The sequence below is a fragment of the Vigna angularis genome, chromosome 11, assembly GCF_016808095.1.
Source record: "Vigna angularis cultivar LongXiaoDou No.4 chromosome 11, ASM1680809v1, whole genome shotgun sequence".
Lineage (NCBI taxonomy): Eukaryota > Viridiplantae > Streptophyta > Magnoliopsida > Fabales > Fabaceae > Vigna > Vigna angularis.
Genome location: NC_068980.1, coordinates 27259364 through 27282854, shown reverse-complemented (window position 1 = coordinate 27282854; position 23491 = coordinate 27259364). Strand labels below are relative to the sequence as shown.

The window sequence follows — 23491 nt, the reverse complement described above, 5'->3', positions numbered from 1 at the left end:
AAACCTTTCGAACATAATTTTCAGAATTATAGCATGATCTTTGATGCAGAAAAACACCTAAACTAGCGTTAAGGTTCCCTAAGCTGATAAACAGAGTTTATAAACCAAAATAAGTCATATATATTTATTTACCGCATTACACGATAGGGTTAACCAAATTCATCCATTTATTTCAAGTCATAATTAAATTTAAATTAAATAAACGATGATTAATTTAGGAGTAAAGACAATGAGAAACTCGTAGTCATCCACTTGTAACAAACAAGAACTGGCACAATGTAGCTGACAATTCAATACGACTTAAGGTTCGTGACAAAAAAATTGTGAGATAATATATTTTTTGGGGAATAACTACAAAGGGATTTGCGGTTGCTCATAGTCTTTGCTAAGATCAAGAATGAAACAGCTATTTTTCTGCGCTTACATGTTCAAGTGTGAAAACTACGAAACGTAATGTTTTTAGCATACCTTTTTATTGTTATTTTCAAAATAAAGGCACCTCCCCACTCCCTCTACATTTGAAAGATTGTTGATCTATCTACTGCAGCAAGATCATCCTACATAAAAATATGTATTTATAAACAATGAAAATTAAGCTTCCCTTTTGGGTCTGTTGCGGGTATGTGGAAGGGTAGGTTCTTCTTTCAGGGCAGGTTCTTCTTGCACGTAAGTTTCCATACTGTCATCTTGACTTCCATCATCGCTGTCGTCATATTCATCAAGTTCCTTTGCAGCTTCCATTTTTGCCATCTGATATTGTGAAAGATGTCAACAAATCAAGTATAATAATAACCCTTTTTAACCCCTAATATCAATTTCCTATCTCCAGTTCCGCATACGATTTATCAAAGACAGAAAACTAAAAAATTGGTCTTCAATTCCACACACTAGATAGGTTAGAAACTTAAAAAAGTGAGTAAAGTAACAAGCAGTTTTTGTATACTTTATTGGATTGGCAAATAGAATCTCATATATCAATGTCCTTCAAGGTGCAAGCAAAGACTTCGTGCTAAACTAAGAACATATCACGTTGAGATGAGCAAGGTTGCATAGGCCATCCTAGCAAGCAAACTGATGTTCAAGGAATGCATATACATAATTACACTTGTCAACTGTCATTTGACTCTGTCTAACTAAGAAATTCTCTCACTTGAGTGTCGCGCCATTAACAGCAATTAATACACTCTAACAGAAGCAGAATCTGAGGCTATATAAGCTCACCAAACAAGAAAAAACCAAACAACCAAACTTTGTAATTCCAACAAACAATCCTATTGTGCAGCACGAATTCATTTCTATATTATTATATGAAGCATACGAACTAGTATCTTATAATTTAATGAAAAAGAGTTATTAATACTCCTACGATAATTCATTTTCTGCCGTGAAATATAATAATACTATTTATTTATGAATTAATTTCTCTTACATTACTTAGTACCACACCCTTATTATTGTAGATTCATCTCGTTAATTTGACTGAAACTAGGCCTGAATCCCTTCAATAAAATTTTAAATTTGAGTCTTGTAGTTGGAAATAACATGATTATTTATAAGAAATAGTTAGTCAAGTTCTTCAACAAAGATTAATCATCAATAAAGTTGATAAATATTTTACACCAACATCATGGTGATCGTTCGAAAGGCGCCTTGGAATGTTAAGTGAAGGTATATTTATCATCATGGTAATAATGTTCTAATCTCAAATATGTTTAGAAAATATTGTTAACATCAATCACCGCATTTGAATAATTGTCTATTTTGAAATTTGGAGAGTTAAAAAGGAAGATGTATTTAAATTGGACATGGTCTCGACTTTTAAATAACATGAGATTAGTAAAGCGGAATAAAACTCAATCTTATAAAAGGTCGCAAAGCTTCAATCTCAAACGATGGTTCTGAAAATACAACCTCGGAATCAATTTCTCAAATTGAAACTCATTTATTCACCAAATCGTCCACTTGCACCTCATTCATGACTTATGACCTTGGAGGATTTATGTACCTACCTTAACTCAAGATATTAAGATAATGTAACAAACTTCAAGTACTCGGTAACCAATCCAAGGACGCAAAAGCCTATAAATACAAATTAACCATGCATAGAGTATTCACTTAATTCTCTTATTCACTTCTATACCCATACATTTTATAATTTCTCAAAAATCTTACTAACTTTTAGTATTGGAAAATCTTTCATAAGTGAATCTCTCGTCGATTTTCATCCACAACTCAGCGACCGATCGTTGGAGGTACAAACTCAACTTTCCAAGGATATCATTCTTTCCATCTCAAGAGAACCACACTCTAAGAACAGAAAAACAACATTACTGTCTGTTTTTTTTGGCTCGCACGAATCTCACAGTTAAAGTCGTCTTAGTAGGTAAAGAATGAAAGAGTTTATAAACAACTTTACCTTATTTTCTAAGAAATAGTCATCTTTGCAGGTGAAGAATGAAAAGATTTCATAAACTGCTTTTATTTTGCCTTCCTGGAATTATTTCTTTGCTTTTACTATTATATCAAGAAAGCTTTTAAAATTTGGGGAATTTCGTCTTGCTAAAAGAAACAGCACTGCTAATTCCATGCCCATTAAACTAGATGCTAGACGGGGAATTTCGTCAAACACGTGGACGACATTGCACAACATTCTACTAATAGCACATAAAACTCACATTACTAAGAAACCCTTTATTCCAGCTTCATGATTTCACTTACAACAATTACACAATTCATACTTTTAATTCATACTTCGAAAGTCGTTTGTGTAGAAAGAAGTAATTGAAAGTTTTAAATTCTCCACAAAGATTATTCCATTTCAATCCATAAATAAATTTAAACTTAAATTAACGATACTTCTACAATTTTTTATTTCTACAAAAATGTAATTCACACTTAATTCTTTAGTTTTTCAAAACTAAGCAAGTCCATTAATAATATTAAAATATTATTAATTGTTAATAAAAAATTAAAATATTGGAATAAGAGATGTTAACACGTGTTATAAATATTGATTTTAATATTTTCTAGAAATCTTATCCAAATGCAAGTTAAGAAAGGTTACCTCCTCGCGCCAGTCTTGGTCGAGCTTATCGCCCATTCGAAGTGCAGAGAAAATGGTGACGGCGAGGAGAGAGGAAGGGAGCGCGATTGCAAAGAGGATGCTCTTGGTGTTGGGGCCCGCACGAGCGACCACCGCCGTGCTTCTCCGTTTCCGGCTGCCGGCGTGGATGCGAAGCGGCGGAGTGTTGAAGAAGGGCGCGGCACTGAAAGAAGCGAATGAGGAGGGTTGAGAGATTGGATTGGAGACGCTGAAGAAAGTCGCCATGGATATGACGATGCTTCTGTTCCTCTTCGGTATTATATTATCTTCACGTTCATCTCTTTTTTCCTTTTATCTTGATTGAAAGAGACCCTTTTATATATGGAAATATGTTAATTGAGCTTTTAAATTTGACAAATATTGTTTCAATTTTTGAAGTTATTATCATTCAATGATACGAGCATTTACTATACTAACATTGGGTTTATTGGAATAGAACTCAATTTAAAATAAATTCATATTTTGTAGCTATAAAATATTAATTTTCTTCACAAAGAGTTTTTTAATTATTATGTATTACTAACACTTTATTAATTATGTGAATAGAGTCCATAAATTAATGGAAGATCAAATTTAATTAAATTTAGAACATAAATAACTAAATTAATAATTCTTTAAAATAAAAGACTGAATTAAATTTAAACAAAAAGGAACAATGAAAAGCATAATTACTATTTTTTATATTTATCAAAATTAATAATATTTTAAATAAAGAGATCGCCAAAATAAAATTATGTATATATATATATATAGACATATATATATACACACGATACTAGTTTCGTTCACCATACCGTTTATAGAGAACTAATTTGATAAACTCATACTTTTTTTTCTTTTTAAAATCGATTTGATTTAATTTATTAATTGTACTATAGAGAAAATGAAATAGTTGCAAATAAACAAACTGAAATAAGATATTCTTTTTGAAATGGTTGGCAGAGAAGTTCACATGCTTTGAAATCGTTGTGTAGCATAAAAGACGTATAATACAATGAATAATAGTTAATACAAGTGAAATGTCATTCGAATATCCTAGTCTCAATCTTAGTATCTGGACTTAAAAAAAGGCATAAAAAATAATTCATATTAATGGCATTCAGGTTTCTATACAAAAAATTGACTGAATAAGGTATCTAACTGTTTTCATCAAGGGCCATCCACTTCACTGACAACACTCAACAATCGGCATTTGGACAGCAGCAACAAACACCACAAATATTCAAAGCTCGGATAATCAGAAAAACCAACCAAGTTGTTCTTCCTTCCCCTGCAGATTCTTTCAGTATGGCGTTGAAAGGAAGGATAGTAATGATACTTGAATGGAAGGGTGCTTAAAGAGAGATCAATTGTGTGAAATTAGATCATTGTCATCTACTCCAGGGGGAGACAGTGGTGGCACAGCCACTTCATGAAATGCAGCAGATTCAATAGACAAAACTTTCCTTGTAGCTGCTTGAGATTCTTTGGTTCTTCCAGCCTTTCTAGAGGAGAGGGTTACAGAGCCAGCGGTTCTTGATGAATTACTGCTATCAATTGACAGCAGAAAATTTTCTTTGGAAAGGGATGGAGCTGATGCTATGACAGAACTGAAGACTCCAGATTCCCTTAAACTTTGGATTATGACCTGAAGACCAGTGCATGAGGAAATGAGTTTGGAGCGTAAAAAGAAGTTGAATTACTTTGTAAGTCCTTTAACTGTTTGAAAATTTTTAAATAGGTTATGTTAACCTTAAGATAGGGTTTTGGGTCAACGTATTGCAAGAATATTTAATGTTCACTACCATTAACCTTCTTTATCTTCCCTAACACTACACCCGTAATGCTTCTTATCACTTACCATGGGAGAATATATGCGAGTCAATACTCCCTTCCTCAAAAGTCTTAGCTTTAGGTCTTTATCACCCCACACAACATGCTCATTATACCTGGATCAACAAGCAAAGACCCAAATGTTTTTTGAAGATCAATAACAGTGGTTAAAACATGGGATAGATAAGCACATATAAAAATAGGAAGAGCTGAAGCCAGCATACCACTTCTGCATTTCATCTTCAGTTGCAGTTGAGGCAATGATAAATGCCTGAAATTGATAAGGTGTATTAGGATGAATGAGTGTTCACATACAACTTAACATTACAACACCAAAAAGTATAAAAGGCAGTTCACTGCAATAGGTTCCTCCGTTGTTGAATCTAATGAGGGTCAGCCCTAGGAAGCATTATCCCAAATGCAGGGAGGCTATTTGTGATACTTTAACCTGTGACCACCAGATCACAATGCATCGACCTTACAATTACACAAGTGTCACATTTTCCAGACTAGAAAACAGATACTCTACCAAAATTCACTAATAACAGAACTTAAGTCCAAGCTTTACTAAATACCAATAGGAGTATAAATGAGTCGAACTATTTGTGGATTATCGAACTCCGGCTTGTTAAGTGCTCAATCGTCTTGTTTAATAAGCTAAACTAACAAAGTTAAAACTGCTCCATTATTCAAATAAGTCAAGCTCAAGCACTATAGAATGGATATTAATAGCTAGTGAATAGCTTATACATATGACATATACCTAGGTGATGATTATACTTTTTGCTTATTAAGTTACTACAAAAATATAATATCATTTCTTATTACCCTACAAATCTCATCCATCTATTTTAATCATCAAGATTCACATTTTAAATACACAATCATAAACTTTCAACAAAAGATTTACCTTTTCTATCATAAAAAAATCATTTCTAATATCAAGTCATAATCTTTTTAGAGCTTGACACACACTTCTACATACTGGCATAAGAAATCCTGTTTTCTGACAAAATAGAAACCTGAACAAAACAGGAGAAAGAATAACAACAAATAATAAAATCTGGAAACTTACAGATCTGTCAAATTCTAACATGAAGCATCTTTTGACATCTTCTTTTGTAGGTTTGCAACCACAGCGGTCACGTCTAGAAGTTAAGTCTGAGAATTTAGCATACGTGTAATGTAAAACAGCAGCTTCTTCCAATTTGATTTCACTAGCATAATTGAGAAGAACTATCAGGGAAATAACAAAAATGTCAAGGGATACACTCATGTCTTGTGATTCAAAGATCATACTTTGGGGTTTTCATATAATTATGCCATCTATGGGCACCATTAGGCCGAAGATGATCTTGTATCCGAGCAGCTGATTTTCCATTTCCATAAGTCAGGAAGTAGTTTGGATTGCCACGTACAGAATCTTTATACATTCCAAAGTATGTATCCTTTGGAAGATGATCATAGTTCTTCTTAAACATCGATACCTGCTTTGACAGATCAGGAGAAGAGGTTACAAATTTATAATTTAGGTTTACTTTTGCAGTGTACTGATCACTTATCCAATATTTACTTAAAAGTCGGGTTTGAAATTTTCATTTAGCTAACTTTTGTCTAATGTCTTGAACTTGGTGCCTGGTAACAATTTTTGTTAACAATTTCATTGACTAATAAGCTTCTGAAGTTTTCACAACCATATCCAACCCACCAATGTGAGTTGAAAAAAAAAAGTCCAACATTATTCTCAGCCCAGCAATAAATAGATGCTGGCCATCACAAATCCCAAACTTCAAGGATTTTAATCCCCTCTAAAGTACAGTGACCAGATGCACCAGTTTGAGTTATAATCTCAAACTTTGAACTCAAAGGAATTCAAGTAAAACCAGCTTTGTCAGTACGATATGATTGTCAACTGTACAGAGATATAGAGAATCCATTACTTTTTCTTAATGAACTAGTCTGTTCAATTTTGGAAATCCAAAAACGATTAGCATGGTTAATTGAAGAAAGAAACAGCATTGCAAACAGATTTACACAAACATTATTGATGAGCTTAATACGATCGTATCCATCAAATAATATTTATTTCAGATTCGCTGCATTAAGTTAGACACTTATCAGAATGACTGTGTACAGCTTTCATAACTTACCTCACTAAAAGGTTCTTTGATATCATCTCGCTCAATACTGCTCTCCTAAAAAGGATAATCACGGCAGCACTAGTTACAAAATTGAAGCAAACAATATAGCAAAATCTTTTCCAATACAATGAAATATACATCAATACCAAGCAATTAAAAAGAATCTGCAGATTCTACTCACATAGTTAGGAAATATGACCATGTCAACATGGGCTGGAACATCAAGCAGCAACTGCCTTAAAGAATATTCCCGAGCACCGGCAGGGTGTATTAATTCATCTGTATCAAGATGAAGAATCCAGTCCATGCCAGAATCCTGATATTTCAATTTCAACAAGCAGAACAGTGTTGATGAACTGAATTACAAACCAAACCATAATTTTTTTTCAAAAAAGAGAAAAGTAAGGATTAGTGCAACAAAACAGTTTGCATTACCCTTGCCATCACAATAGCCATCTCCATGTTGAGAGATTGCTTCACAAAAAGTTCATAATTGCATGGTTTATAAAAGAAACCTGCCAGCCAGGTCTCATTCCAAATACGGCTGATGCAACCAACAAAATAAATAATTAGCATAACAAAACCATCTCTTAAAAAATTACAATTTAGAATCACAAGTATCCTGAAGACAAAAGAGAAATTAAATACCAACAAGAATAGTAACAGTATAAAATGAGCTTGGAAAAGAAATAAAATTTTATAGTAATGATCATGACCAAAAATCATTAGAAAAAAGAAAACTTGATTAATTACAAGCCATTTACAGACATACTGAAATATCAAACTACTATGCTTAAAAGCATCTTCCATATATCACCATTTACAAATCAAGAAACTCCAAAGAACATTATTCTATTACAACCGTAAATTGAAAAACTCAACTGAACACATAAGAGTCTGTAAGAAAATGATAAAAATTTATCTACCTCTTAGCTTGTTGCTCTTCCAGCTGTTTTGTTCTATATATAACCTTTACACCCTGGTTTAAACAACATAAACGAAATTAGAATAGTATTATTATGGAAGAGAAAGGAGGAAGGCCAAACATATAAAAAAAACAATCAAATCCCGACTCCTGAGATGGATAGTATACTGTCTGTCTACTTACAGGAATTGATTCAAGGACATTTGTTACTTCAGGGGAAGCAGCCTTCCCCTCCACGAAAAGGAAAAAATTTGTCACACCAATGATTTTATGATAAAACATCCATGGTAGAATCTGCTCAAGCCCCGCAGATGTACTTGTCGTAACACAGATCTGCACGTCAAGAAGAACAAGTGGATCAAATCAATAGCAACACGGATACTTCCCAAGACATATGCACAGATAAAGCAAAGCAAGTTCTCATACTAAAAATGAACAATGAGAAAAAAATTCTTTCAATAAAATAAGGATAAGAACGCTTTTTTATCAACCATATTTTCACATAACACTGTTCAGATCACATAAAAGCATATCTCTCAATTCACAAACAACGCACCCAGCACTGTTCAGATCACATAAAAGCAAAAAAACAAAAAACACAGATCTCATTCGCAGCATTACTCAAACGCAATCAAACCCATCAGCGGAATCAACTCAAATCATCATTCCAACGAGCACTGTAAAGATATAAACAACTACTACCAATAAAATCGCTTGAAAATAAGAGCAATAACACAAAAGCATCCTCAGAATCAACCTTCACATAATCAATTACCAATAAAATTCCCAAATAAACCCCCACACCGATCACCTCACCTCACACACCAAAACTAGCACAAATTACTCTAAACAAATCCATCTCAACCCGGATCTAACTCACCAAACCCAAAATTCAAAAATCCCCACCATGAAGCAAACCCTTTTGCTTCAAATAGCTGCCATAGTAAAGAGCAATGACAAAACAAGGCAACCCCGACAGACATTTCCAGCAATAATAAAGAAAGCCAAAATCGAAAATCCCTACTATTTAGTTCAAACACAGGCACAATAAACAAAAATAAGAAAATAGTAACACCCTCTAATTCTAAAGAAATTAGAAAAACGAATGAAGGGGGAAGTGAATGACTGGAGCAAAGAAGGAACCTTGGGGGTGAGAGAGGCTCCAAAGTCGAGCTTCCAGTTGTGGTAGTAAGGGAAGGAAGGGGAATTGACGCGGCCAAGATTGACACAGTCAGAGTGGGATTGGGAGTGAGAAAGATGAGAGAGGGCAGAGGGCTCCATGCCGGGGAAGTATTGGTGGGACCGACCGGGGGAGGAGAGGGTAGTCGGATCGGTTACGCCGCCGCGCCATTGGAGGATGAACGCGATGGCTGCCAAGGAGACAGGGAGGAGAGTGAGGAGGAGGAGGATCTTGGAGATGAAAGAATGGGAAGAGGAGGAGGAGGAAGAAGAAGAAGATGAAGGGGTTGAACGGAGAGAAGCGTAGAGGTGGTGGTTGTTGTGGAGGGGCATGGTGGTGGTAACGGTGGATGCGGTGGTTGGCACGCACCCAACACGGTGGTCACAACGCAGGAAACGTGACTTAACTGTAAGGAAGGTGTCAACTGTCTGAAGTGTGTGTACAGCTTTCCTTTTAAAAATATGAAAAACAAAACAAATGGGGTCAAAACATCTTCCACTATCACTTCAATTTAAATGCATTGAAAATTTGGTTTCTTAACTTTATATTATTTTTTGTTTTACATATTTATATTAATTTTTAGATTTTGTTTAAAATTTAAAATACATAAGTAATATAAGTATTAATATATTTTATCTTTAGTATAGTAAAGAATTTGTAATTTTAATATAAAAGTTTTAATTTTATTTAAACTTTATTAATAATTAAAATGATTAAATATATTTTAAATCTTTAGTTACGTTAATATGTAACAATTAAATAAAATAAAATAACTTATTTAAGTTATTATTATATAATTCATATCTACCATAAATACCAATTAATATCTACATTAAATTTAGTTAAGTATCTACAGTAAGTTAAAAAAAATGTCCTTTCAAAAAAATTAGTCAAAACTATAGACAGGAATAATTTCATAATTTTTAAATTGTACATTACTAATTTTATTGAAATTGTGTTCATATTCCAATCTACTAGCATGTACTCTTGTGACTAATATTTTAAAGAAAGATTTTTTTAATAAAATTAGATGTTATAAATTAATTATAAGAGATATTTGTCGGTTAGTGTCAAAAGTATATACTGATAATGATATATAATAACACTTATTTACAATTAATTATTTTAAAAAAAATTAATTATGATTACACATGTAGTAAACTAAAGGTTTAATAGTCTATTTTGTTCCTAGTTTTGCTGAATAATGTCAATTTCGTCTTTATTTTTAAAAGTGTTTGAACTTGATCTTTACTTGGTAAATTTTGCGTCAACATCGTCTATTCCGTTAAATATGTCCAAACAGCGTTAACTTTTTTCTCTCTCTCTTCTACTCCTTTATAACAGCAAACTTTTCTCTTTTTTTTTGTTAGTGCGTCAAATTGATTGCCAGTTTTTTAATATCACATCATGATTCAGTCATTGTTCCTACTAAAGTATTACCTAACCAAACATTTTTTTTCTTCTTCTTATATACAAAGTGGGATCCACACTTTTAATTTCACCCAAATAAGAACCACTTTTTCGTAACAACCCTGTATAAACCTTCCTTCATACAACCTTCATTCTTCTTTTCTTATTTACCAATCATTCTACTCTTCTTTTATTTTCTTCCCTTTATTTTTCTTTTATTCTTCTTAAATTCTTTCTCCCCCTATCTAATAATTACGTAACAAAAGAACACTCCCATGCAGTAACAATTTTTCACCCAATTCCAATTTAAAACCCAACCACATCTCATACCACCCTCCATTCCACTAATGTAATCATTTCAGTACTTCAAACTCTTTCTTTCTCCAACATACTCAACCACTCTCTTCTCATTCTTACTCTCACTCATTCTCTCTGCTCCAACTAAAACCTCGAGACGACTTCTTCCATGCAAACCTCACTCTTTCATTGCCACCAACCCTTTCTTTCACCTTCTCCTCTCGCACTTACATATGCACATCCCAAGCCAAACCGAGGAGAACTTACATCTCTGTGCATGCAAGAATTCATCACGCCACACCAACAAAAGTCACTACTCCTCCTAACCATTCCCGTAGTAACTTACCAAGCCTTCTTTCTTTGCACTTGAACAACAAACTTCTCCACCTATCCACGTGATCGCATAGGAAGGACACCCCAACATCTACATACTCCCTACATATTACTCACTAAAGTTTCAACCCTAACACTCCATATTCCAACCCAACCCTCATGCATTCATGCATATAAGTTCCCAGAAAAGAGAAAACTCGAGCAAGATACCAGGTACCCATCATGATTATTGTCACACTATCAATGGGTGCGAGTCTGTTTGTTTCCAATTTCCTTGCTTGCGATGCACGAAGAGACCCTTTTGATCGAAACAACTCAAAGGTGTTTGGGGTCATTTTCTTATTGTTATTAAGTATAAAATTCAACCCTTCATATTCAGCCATACTTCTCTACTTCTTCTATCTCACAGTCTTCATTCATATAAAGAAGAATGGTCGAAACCAAAAAGGGATTGGTAATAGAAATCGACCTTGGCACAACATACTCCCGTGTTGCATTATGATAGCAACAACATAATAGGGTGCAAATCATTCATAATGGACTTATATTAGTTTAATGAACTTTCTTATGCCTTAATTTTTTCAATTTTATCTTACACTTTCAATAAACTTATTATAATTATATTATTTATTAATAATATATTATTTTATTATTATTTATTATTAATAATAAAATATTATTTATTATAATTATATTAATTTTTTCTATTTTATCTTACACTTTCAATATACTATTTTATCTTACACAATTATCAATATCTTAGTTTTACTATATAAAAACAACCTTTCAGACATATTAGGTCTCATTGAACATAGTGGGGTTTTGTAAAATAAATAAGGTTGGGGTTGGCTAGTTTTATAAGAAAGGAGAAAGTGAAATAGACGTGGTTTAAATAAAAAGAAAAAACAGATAATAAAGAGGGTAGGGTGGAACGTGAATTTAAAAGAGGGTGCAGAGGAGAATGGTCATAGAGGGGTACTAGGTTTCATTGAACAACCACTAGTTTTGAGTTTGCATGCAGGAGACAACCCATCCTCTCAGTTAGGCTTGGAAGGCAAAGACGCGCGTAGCTGCTAGATTTTGGAAGAGAAAGAAATAAAGATTATTCATGGTAAAGAACTTCCTGAAGGCAACATATACGGGTGAGGGAAGAGTGAAAATTTGCATAGAAACATTGATTGAATATGGGACCCACGGTGTAAGTAAGGAATAATGGGGTTTAATAAAAGTGTGCAGAGGCATAATTTTTCCTTTAAAGGTTTTATTAAATATTTAGTGGTACAACCAATAATCAAAGATTCACATGATTTTTTTAAGAGAAATTTCCTAGGGGGTCCCATTGCGATTTAAACCATCTTTGAAGGCTCACTTTTAAGTGAGGGGCTCACGTAATTAATGGTATAAACACTGACAAAATGTAACGCCCCTTAATAAGATGTTACTTAAAATAGATCAAACTACAAACGTTTAAAACATTCTCGTCCAAATACAGATTTATTTTTTTTATGCGGAAGCAAAGCATTACTTATTATATGTTCTTACATCATATTGAAAACACATACTATTTGTCTTTTACAACGATAAAAATTAAACACGCGGATAAATAGCAACTTAAAGAAAATCCCAGACAAGTTTTATTTCCCAGCACTCTCGTTGAGCTACTCCATTCCAGTAACATCTGCAATATCATCTGCTCCCGTACAAGTACGATCATTGCAGGTGGAAACCAAAACCACAACATGCAAGGGTGAGCAACCAGAAATATCATATTATACACAGATCATACAAAAAAAAATCACAATAACATATATTGACGCGAAAAATATCACCACAATCTATCCTTTCATAATTCAATGTCGTTTTCTTTGTATTTTCGTCATCACCACCTGTTCTCAATAACATTCGATTATCCTCTGGGGAAAACCAATCCTTCTTCACATTTCGTCATCACAACCTGCTCTCAATAGCGGTGATGAAAATCGTCTCTCATCGTAACTTCATACCTGTCTTCCCTGACTCCTCAAGGACTAATGAGTAAACACATTGGTACTACGCGTACAAATGCACTATACTCAGCACGAGCCGAAGTCATGGGCGAGACAATCACCTTCTCACGTAGAAGAAAGTGATACTCAAATTTCTGATCTTCAAATCTATAATCGTATCGAATTTCTCACACCTTTTTTTTTTTTTACAAAAGAACAAGTAAATTAACTTAATCTACTATATGATTGCCAACGAACTTAATTAATCGCGCTCGATCACAATCTGATACATGTTCTCATTAACATGTATTACTCGACAATAATTGTACTCGATTACTAACTTATACATGTTCTCAATAACATGTATAAAACCAACAAAAATATAGACCACAAAAAAATAACCAACAATTCTCAAAAAATATTTTAAAATACTTTTTCTTTTTAACCCCAAAATTTACTAATTTCACATCCCTGTCCAGAAATTAAAATTTCTGGCGCACCTCCTGAAATTACTAAGTTCACACCCCCTGTCCAGAAAACAGAATTTCTGGTGCACCCCCTGAAATTATTAAGTTTATACCCCGTGTCCAGAAAACAGAGTCTCTAGCGCATCCCCTGAAATTATTAAGTTTATACCCGTGTCCAGAAAACAGACTTTCTGGCGCACCCCCTGAAATTACCAAGTTCATACCCCTATCCAGAAAACATAATTTCTGGTGCATCCCCAGAAATTATTAAGTTTATACCCCGTGTCCAGAAAACAAAATTTCTGGCGCACCCCTTGAAATTACCAAGTTTACACCCCCTGGTTTTTCCTAAGCTCAGTCTTCTTCCTAACCCACTTACTCACTCATTTCTTCCACTAAAAGGAAGAGAAAACTCACCCCTTCACACCTCATACACTCTAGATTTAGAGTGTAAGAAGGTACCCCACATGGAAACCATAAAAACATAACTTGAAAAATTACAAATATAACAAGGAAACACATATTAAAGGTATACCCCATGCAAAACATATATCAAAATTATACCTCATGCAAAACATATCAAGCTATACCCCAAGAAAACATATGTCAAAGTTATACCCCATGCAACCCATATATCAAGTTATAACCAAGAAAAATATATATCAAAGTTATACCCCATGCAAAACATATATCAAGCTATACCCCAAGAAAACATATATCAAAGTTATACTCCATGTAACACATATATCATGCTATACCCCAAGAAAACATATATCAAAGTTATACCCCATGCAACACATATATCATGCTATACCCCAAGAAAACATATATCAATTCCCACCATTCACCAAATCACAACTAAATAAAGCAAGGCAAGCTCCCCTTACTTCTTGTTGTAGAAATTTTCTAGAGTTTTCTTTGATGTCAATGAAATGACCACAAGCTTCTCTCCTCTTGATGTACCCCAAAGTCACTCCACCTTCTTGGATCCTCTTTGAAACTCCACTAAGAGTAGAAGAACAAAGTCTCTACACCTCTCTTACTAGTGTTCTGTTTTTTTTTTTTTTTGGTGTAAGAATAGTAGCAAATGTTTTTCTCTGACTCACAAATTAAGCTAATTTAAAAGCCCCTCCTCTCTTTTACAATCAACTTCAGACTAAAAAAACTAATGTCCACAACAAAACAACAATAAGGTGAGTCCCTCCTATGCCTCCAAAGTCTTTGCAAATATTTCTTTGCTCACTACAAACCCAAACATATCAGACACGGGTTTTGTTTTTTCACAAAACCACCTCTCCAATCCCATGCAAAAGCACATAATACCAAACTATTAAAGGAGGAAAAAAACAAATACACTACCTTCTTCGTGAACAGCCATTCCTAGAGTTACAAAAAAATTCTAACTTACTCTCACTTTAATTTTTTCTAGATCTAACTATGCATGGAAGAAACAAGAAAGAAAAGAAAAAAAAAAACAAAGAAGTGTCTTTCCTACATCATGTGGGCCACACATGTCAACCAATCATACAAATGGAAATTGTAAAGCTAAGAAGTGTCTAGATAAGAATCGAACTCATGTTCACTAACATCAATATATATGCACTAACCACTACACCATTTCAAATTTATTGATAATTTAATGCAAACAATGTTACTTAAGCCTTATTTCATATAAATTTCGAAAATTAAGTATAAAAACTAATATTAACTAATTTTTATTCACTTTCTCAATACTTTCTACAAACCAATACATACTACACTTAAATATTTAGGATCACAACCAGAAAATAAAATAAAATAGAAAATTTTTATATTTTTCTATGGATCTTACACAAAAGGCTGTATTACACAGAAAAACAGAAGAGAGAGAAAGAAAATGTTAACGCCGTTTGTGATATTTAATGGAAGGGACAATGTTGACGCAAAATTTAATAAGTGAGAACCAATTTCAAACACTTTTAAAACGAGGTACTGAATTGACATTATTTAGCAAAACTGGGGACAAAATAGGCTATTAAGCCTAAACTAAAACATACAAGAATATCTTTATCAACTAACATTAGCAATTGTTGTCAAAATAGGTTAGAGTATGTGGATCAATCTAACCCACCACAGTTCGGATTGGATTGAATTTGAAAAAGTGAAATTTTCTTATATAGACCAATTTTTAATCTGGCTCACTTAGAACATGGCTCACTTGCATTGAACCTGTCGTGAGTTAGATTGACTCACCAACCCACCTAGTTTAATTTAATTATTTATTATTTTATGTTTCAATATTATTAGTTAACCATTTTTTTATTGTATTGTAAATGAGATTGAAGCGGAGCCCTAACAATGATTACTACTCAACAAGTGCAGAGTTTGTTTGAAAAAATGTAGTATGTCAATATAAGTACCGCATACTATCATTACTAATAATGGTAGACAGTTTATAGATAAAAGTCTAGTTGAATTCTATGTCAACATTGACATTAAGAACATTACAAGCTCGATAAAAGCATCACCATTCAAATGGGCAGGCTGAAGTTACTAATAAGGTCATCTTGATAGATTTGAAAAAGAGACTAAATTCAATCAAAGGCAAGTGGATGAAAGATTTATTATAAGTTTTATGGGTATATAGGTGCACTCCTCAGTCGACTAAAGAAACACATTTCAGCCTAGTATATGGCTTTGATACCATGATCCTAGTGGAAATTGGAGAACTGTCACCTCAATGAGAACAATATGAGAAAAAGCCCAATGAGAATTGTCTTAGCACCAACTTATACTTATTGGTTGAGAAACGTGAAAAAGCCTAAATCCATGAATGACTACTAAGCAGAAGATAACCATAAGGTACAATTCCAAATTACGACTAAGAACGTTCAAGAAGGGCGACTTAATGTGGTATATGACTAGTATAACCATAAGGTACAATTCCAAATTACGACTAAAAACGTTCAAGAAGAGCAACTTAGTGTGGTATATGACTAGTAATGCAAGGAAAAATGATGGTAGGTTCTTCACCAATTGGAAAAGAACTTTCTAAGTAGTTAAAGATGTTGACAATGATGCCTACAAGCTAAAGCATTTGTCACGACAACTTATACCCAACACTTGTAATGTTACCCATTTGAAATTTTAATTGAGTTGGATGCTTGTAAATAGTTAACACCTGTAACTTTCAGTGTACTCTTTTCTTATTTGATCTCTTTTCCTTAATAAGGGTGTTGGCAAAAAATGTTTTAATAAGACGCTTTATTAATAAAATGAGAAATTTCTTTTACTTACATAGTTATAGTTATTTTACATCTTCTAAACTTTAGTAGTTTCTATAATCATATACCAGCTGTTAGATACCTATGTTCATCTTTAATGTCTCAAACTAAATTAAATTTCTTATGTGTTTTTATTTAAATTTTTGTTTTTATTATTGGTGTGTTTCCGCTTGAAAAATTTATTTTTCTATTATATGATTTTTAATAGTTATATCGAAGCTTAGTTTTAGATCAAGAGAAGAAAAGACGTTGACAAAAATTAATATTGGGTGTTGCACATTTGGAAGGAAATTAGTTTTGATGATTATTTTTGTACAATAATTTTGTTGATCCATGTGTGATTGGGTCTAATTTGACCAAACAGTGTTAATAATGGATTTTACTTTAAATATCAATGACTTATTTATAATAATAATGTAAAAGTTGTCAACAACTTGTTCTAGAGTATCTCAGCTATTTGTAAAGGAAAGATGGTTGATTTTTTAACAGGTGTTCTTCAAACTTCCACATCAATAAATATCTTGAAAATAAATAAATATCTTGAGAGTATAACAATTTCGGATAATTATGTAATATTATTAAAAGATTTCCAATTTTCACTACAAAAATTGTATGAAAAAATTTATAGTTTATCCACATGAAGTTGTAAGAAAAGAGTTTACAATTTTATCCATAAAAAGATATATTAAGATTTATAATTTTTGCAAAAAAAGTTACATAAATAATACTTTTTGTTGGTTGATGGTGGATGTAGACATTAAAATTCTGAACTACGTGATTTTTTCTCTTAAGTTTTGGGTTATATCTTTACCCTTATTATATAAAGAAACTGTTTTCTTATTACATGATTAAAAAAAGCCGTTTATTAATTTAAAAATGCAAAATTTTTATTAAAGTTCTTTTCATATTTTTATTCTTTTTCTATCAAATTCAATTATTTTTATAGACGAATACATGACTAATTTTCTCCTTATTAACCTAATTATTTAAGACACGTATGTAAATCAATACAAGAACTATGGGTAGAGGCATTCATGTATAAAAAATTTCTTTTGGAAGCCTAATTATTTAAGACTTGTATGTAAATCAATTCAAGAAATATGAATAAATATATTTATGTATTCAAAATTTCTTCAAAAGAAAGGATACCGGTCTATTATACATTCGACTAACTCATATCCATAAAAAATTGAACTAATTATCTACATCCCATATAAAAATTTTAAAAACTTTATTTTTATTTAATTAAATTAGTATAAATAATAATTTCGAAAAATCTATTTCTTAAAATATATAATATTCATAATTCATAATCTTTTTAATTAAAAATATAAATGACTTCAACGAATAGAAATAAGAAAAAAAAACGTGAAAAAAAACTAGTTTTAGATTAATTGAACACAAATAAATAAGTTACTTTTGGATAACAAAAGAAGAAACACAAATGAATAAATTATTTATATGAACAAAAGGATTAAAGTATTTTCTACATAAACTAAAAATAATTTATACATATGTCAATTTATAAGTTTAATCTCATATTCACTAAATTCTTGATTTTAAATTATATTTAAAAAAACTATCTTCAAAATTTGTTTCTTTTCTATAGTTTACACTCCAACACAAATTTTAAACCAATCACTTAATTTACACTCCAACTCATTGAACCTAAGACACCTCAAACACTAGCACACGTTCTTCCATGCCATGTAACATTTATTGAAAATGATACTAAGTTTCATCAGCCATACACATTCAAGGATTTTGGCTTGTCAGAATTAAAGTCTCACCTACCTACAGTTCCGAGGGCTCCATCAAATATACAACACCATGAAACAAGAACATACAAAGACACTGCACCCTCTATATACAAAAATTATTTCCCCAGAGATCACATGCTATAGTGAGTAACATTAGCTACCAACCTATCACCTTCAAATGTTTCCTCAACGAGGTTGGTGGATTCTGTGAGACATACCCTTGACATTCAGACGCTGTGCTGGCTTCTCATTATGCTTTGCAAGCCCTGAAGGTGACTTAGGAGCCCTTTCCTTTGGTGATTTTGGTGTCATGTTAATAAGAAGGGCTTTAGCATCCTTGTTAAGATCTGATTAAGAAACAAATTAGACATTCTAGTTACTCTATCTTATGGTAAATACCAACTGAAAGATGTAACATTCAAAAGGAAAGATCCTTCCAATAGCAGTAAATCATGTTGCAAGTAATTCACAATGATACCACCATCATACAGAATAAGCATAACATATGAATAATATGATTATCAAGTTATAGGTTTATTCACCGTATACTTATAAACTAGTGAAAGACACTCAATACGACCATAAAACATGGCATGCTTGAAACAAAAATGAAGTCATGTAAGTAGACCAGCACACAAGAAAATGTTGAAAGATTTTCTATAAACAGTCACAGATCAGTTGGCTGTTTAGTTTCAATGCTTACCATGAGTAGCCACTTTCCCATCATTAGGATTATCCTGAACAGGATGATCTTGTGATTCACAGGACATCACCAACTGCTCAAACTCCTTTTCTAGAACATTGAAGTCTTCTTCCATAACAAGATCAAAAGATTCTGAGAGCATATTCTCCATATCATCATTAGTAGAGTCATTAGCAACTTCTTCAAACTCTTCCTCCTTATGCTGACTCAACCAATAATCACGAAACCATGTTGAGGATTTGACAAGATCCCACCATTGAGGTGAAAAATCCTCAACCTGACGAAGAGCAGCTGGTATGAACAATGGTGCATTTGGGTTCAGAGCAGAACTTCTTCCAGAGACCAAAGCCATCACACCTTCACAGTCAATCTACACAGTACATCAAAGCAAAATATCAATTTACATGATGTTCTTCATGCATTAGAAAATTATAATTCATTTTTAATAGATATATTCAACACTACTCAACATATTAATGACAACATTTGAGACTATCCATACCGTATCAATAACATTTGACATATTTTAACAACTATTTTCATAAATTACAATTTTCCAATTAGGAAAACACTAAGCCCTCAAAGATTCTTGTTTTTGTTTTCAATTATGAATACTTTCTTGGAGGTGCATTTTGATTTATGAAAAGTATTTTTTTTCTTTTCAAAATGGTCCAAGCAGCAAGGCATAATCACAAAAGAAAGAGATGGAGAATTGATATATACCAATGCAGTATCACTTAAAAGTTCAGAAAAAGGAAAAGTCTTTCACCTTTAGTTCGATTCCTAAAAACAAGGTAGTGCAGGGAAGATCTATAGTTTCAGGAATTTATACAAGAAAATAGAATACCAAACAGATCGCAGAATCAAATAAACCCAGTGAGCATCCACTGTAAGAGACTCATTCAGTTGAACTAACAACTACATGATCCACTCATGGTTTGTAAATAGCAAGAGCACCACCTTTCTGATTGAAATTAAACCATCGCCAGTACAACAAACCCATAACACTATATATCCTATCAAACCAGAGATCAAAAGAACCAAAACAACATAGCCAGCGATCACTTACAAGATCAAGCCCCCTCTCACCTACTCACACCAAAAAATCAGAAATTAAAGAAACCACCACTCAAAATCAGTGAGGAATAAAGTAAAAACAACAAAAAAAAAATCCAATCTTTTAGTACTGCCCGCACACATACACAAACGAAATTCGCTATGCACAATAGGATCACTATATAAGAACTAAAGAGAAAAAAATCTATAAAAAGGGTTCCTTCACTTGAAAGAAAAGGTCGGTGCAAGGTAGTCTAACTGCATCAGAATAAGACCCAGTAAAAAAAATACAATCTTTAAATTAGTATCCATACAAAAAGCACGATCTAGTCTAAGCCCTGAAACTTAGATCAAAATACACCATTTAAAGTAATAAAGAAACAGAACAAAGAAATCACGCATGAAAATTGAACGAGAAAATTGCACCCATCAGGTGTGAACACAAACATATGAAGAAAACATGATGCTCCATGGTCACCTAGTTTCAGGGTACCCAACACTGACGTTGTTGATTTGCGAAGATAGATCACAACTGCAGAGTGACACAAATGATGATAAATAACGACAGGGAAAAAGTGATAAAGGGAAAAAGGAACAGCAGCCTCGAGCTTCGGAACTCCGAAGCTAAGGTTAGGAAAAAGTGGAGGCGACACGTAGCCCGAAAGCGACAAGAGTGATCAACGGTAGAGAGAGAAAGGGTTGATCGTACGGTTGAACAAGAAACAGGTGGAGCAGATATTTTCAGATAAGGTTCAATTATGAGTAGTAACGTTCGAGGCTATGACAAGATAAGGGTGGCTTTGGTAGAAATTAGCTGTGGGCGGTTGCACAGTAATCGATATTTTAAAATAAAGATCTTGGAACTAAGGTTTGTGAATTTTGTTTGATTGTTCTTCATTTTTTTTTCAAAATTTTTATTTATGAGATTGGACTGTTTAATTCTTCAACATTTATTTTTTGTATATATATATATATAACATATGATATTAAAAGTGTCTTATACAAAGGAATGAGCTAAAGTAAATAGTAGTAAATATAATAGTTATACTGTTCATGAGCGAAATTTATGGTATCTATTAAATATATATTGTAATGTTCCTTCTGTCATCCATCCAATTTTTTCCTTCAAACTCATATATTTTAAGAAAAAGATTAACTTTAATATATCTATTTAATGTAGATTTTAATCTTTTATTTACTTAGTTTATTTAAATTTTATTATTAATGATAACTTTAATGGGGTGTAATGAAAATGTAAAACATTAAACACTGTAACAACCACACTATATCAAATCAAATGTTTCTAACCCAGGAAGTGTAAGAGTATTTACTGAAAAAGAATTTTTTTTAACTAAGTCTTTTTTGAAAATCAGTATTCATCAATGTATTTTGAAACATGTGAGAAGAATAAGACAGAGAGAAGAGAATCCAAATTGACATTAGTGTTATAGATAATTATGATGATTGTTGATATATAAGATGAAAGTGATACAAGATTACATTGGTGTATTTGACTTATTCTATAGTAATAATAATTAAAGCGTATGAGTGAGGATACAAAAGAGATGATAGAGGCATAATAAGTTGGTCCATTGGGAAGGTAACAGAGCTGCAAAAGAAAAGAAAGAAGATTAATCAGTATCAGATGGTGGATCTGCAGTTTCCATGAACTTAGGAGATGACTTCAAATTCGATTTAGCTGGAACTATGGGTGAAAGCCTTCGAGTTGATTGCTTCTTAGGTGGAACTTCGGATTCCATAAATTCTGGAGGTGTTCTATCATCAGTTTTAGGTGGATCTTCGGATTCCATAAATTGTGGAGGCCAGTTTATATCATCAGTTTTAGGTCCATCTGCAACTTCAACTTCATCTTCATCTAATTCAGTCAATAAATTCGTATCAGATTTACCAAGTTAAACCAAAAACATTTTTTCAATTCTCTACACACACACACATATATATATATACCTCCACACTTGGTTATTGGCCTTCCACACGAGTCTGCGACATGATGCAGCTTCTGCATATCAATAAGGTGCAGCATTTGGTTGGATAAGTTCTTACACACACATTCAACATCTGCATTCTTTATCTCTTCACAACACTTTCTTGAGGGATTCATCGGTGGACCAGACTTCACAACATACAGGCCACATTGCTTTATGAGGCCCTTCATGTCAGCGCACTGCCCTACAACAACATCACTCCAAAACACTAAAACTCCAATCATCCCCAATATCACAAGGTGTTTGCTTTTCATCATGTCTTCCATTTCTGCAGTTCTTTTCTTGTGGAATGCTTTGGGATAACCATTGGAGGGGTTCTTATATTGTTCTGTTGTGTGAGGTCAAGAGAACCAAACCAAACATGCACGCATTTGGATTCCGATCATCAAAACAATGTGTTTACAGTTTTTGTTACTTCTGGGAAATGGAACTCTCTCCCACTCTTCACTGCATTTTCTGTTGCATGCACATCATTAACGTTAGGTTATCCAATTACGTGTTTCATTGTTACCTTAAATCTAGCATGCATCACTATTTAATGATTGGATTATTCAAACTTAATATATTCTTCCTTTTCTTTATGTGAATGACTACATTACTCTACCTGTTAATCTAACTTCATCCTCATAATTGTATAATGCTAGAATAATAATTCATTAAACGTAATAAATTGAGTATTTTTTCAGGAATATAATATAGTTAGGAGGTTATTATAATGCATTATAATGTTTTATTATATCCGTTGAAGTCTTTTGTATTGTTTATACTTTTTTTTTCTATTTTTTAGTAGGAAAAATGATTGGTCTGTTAGAATATTTACACTTTTGCAATGTATCTTAACAAACTATCATTACGAAGAAATTATACATAAAATAAAATATAAAACAATTGCAAAAAATAATTATTATTACTATAGAATAAGTCAAATACACCAATGTAATCTTGTATCACTTTCATCATCTTATATATATATATATATATCAACAATGACCATAATTATCTGTAACACTAATGTCAATTTGTGATTCTCTTCTCTGTGTTATTTTTCTG

The 23491-nt window shown here is 32.6% G+C and overlaps 4 protein-coding genes and 1 long non-coding RNA gene across 9 annotated transcripts; 1 reads left to right on the top strand and 4 right to left on the bottom strand.

Annotated features, from left to right (window-relative positions):
• Positions 1 to 306: 306 nt before the first annotated feature.
• On the bottom strand, positions 307 to 3395 carry LOC108333382 (uncharacterized). Its single transcript, XM_017568817.2, has 2 exons — positions 3065 to 3395; positions 307 to 750 (listed from the first exon to the last, which is right to left on the bottom strand). The coding sequence occupies exons 1-2, from the start codon at positions 3326 to 3328 to the stop codon at positions 592 to 594; spliced, it is 423 nt and encodes a 140-aa protein (XP_017424306.1). The 5' UTR covers positions 3329 to 3395; the 3' UTR covers positions 307 to 591.
• Positions 3396 to 4170: 775 nt separating this feature from the next.
• LOC108334358 (glycosyltransferase-like KOBITO 1) lies at positions 4171 to 9649 on the bottom strand. The gene is made up of 11 exons (XM_017570149.2): positions 9125 to 9649; positions 8165 to 8314; positions 7983 to 8035; positions 7492 to 7600; positions 7238 to 7372; positions 7066 to 7110; positions 6215 to 6402; positions 5991 to 6132; positions 5140 to 5186; positions 4944 to 5031; positions 4171 to 4730 (listed from the first exon to the last, which is right to left on the bottom strand). Exons 1-11 carry the CDS (start codon positions 9491 to 9493, stop codon positions 4449 to 4451), a joined length of 1608 nt encoding a protein of 535 aa, XP_017425638.1. The 5' UTR covers positions 9494 to 9649; the 3' UTR covers positions 4171 to 4448.
• On the top strand, positions 4651 to 6512 carry LOC128194704 (uncharacterized). The gene is made up of 2 exons (XR_008246030.1): positions 4651 to 4788; positions 6041 to 6512. It is a non-coding gene; the product is annotated as an uncharacterized LOC128194704 (long non-coding RNA).
• An 8965-nt stretch (positions 9650 to 18614) lies between the features above and the next one.
• On the bottom strand, positions 18615 to 21068 carry LOC108332401 (protein EARLY RESPONSIVE TO DEHYDRATION 15). Of its 5 annotated transcripts, none has more exons than XM_017567653.2 (3): positions 20914 to 21068; positions 19380 to 19749; positions 18615 to 19023 (listed from the first exon to the last, which is right to left on the bottom strand). In XM_017567653.2, exons 2-3 carry the CDS (start codon positions 19729 to 19731, stop codon positions 18863 to 18865), a joined length of 513 nt encoding a protein of 170 aa, XP_017423142.1. In that variant the 5' UTR covers positions 19732 to 19749; positions 20914 to 21068; the 3' UTR covers positions 18615 to 18862. The 5 variants fall into 5 exon arrangements, with proteins under 5 accessions (XP_017423142.1, XP_017423140.1, XP_052726297.1 ...); XM_017567651.2 differs by having other exon boundaries at positions 20883 to 20990; XM_052870337.1 differs by having other exon boundaries at positions 20860 to 20922.
• Positions 21069 to 21876: 808 nt separating this feature from the next.
• Positions 21877 to 22747, bottom strand: LOC128194703 (uncharacterized). The gene is made up of 2 exons (XM_052870336.1): positions 22404 to 22747; positions 21877 to 22311 (listed from the first exon to the last, which is right to left on the bottom strand). The coding sequence occupies exons 1-2, from the start codon at positions 22705 to 22707 to the stop codon at positions 22067 to 22069; spliced, it is 549 nt and encodes a 182-aa protein (XP_052726296.1). The 5' UTR covers positions 22708 to 22747; the 3' UTR covers positions 21877 to 22066.
• Positions 22748 to 23491: the final 744 nt, after the last annotated feature.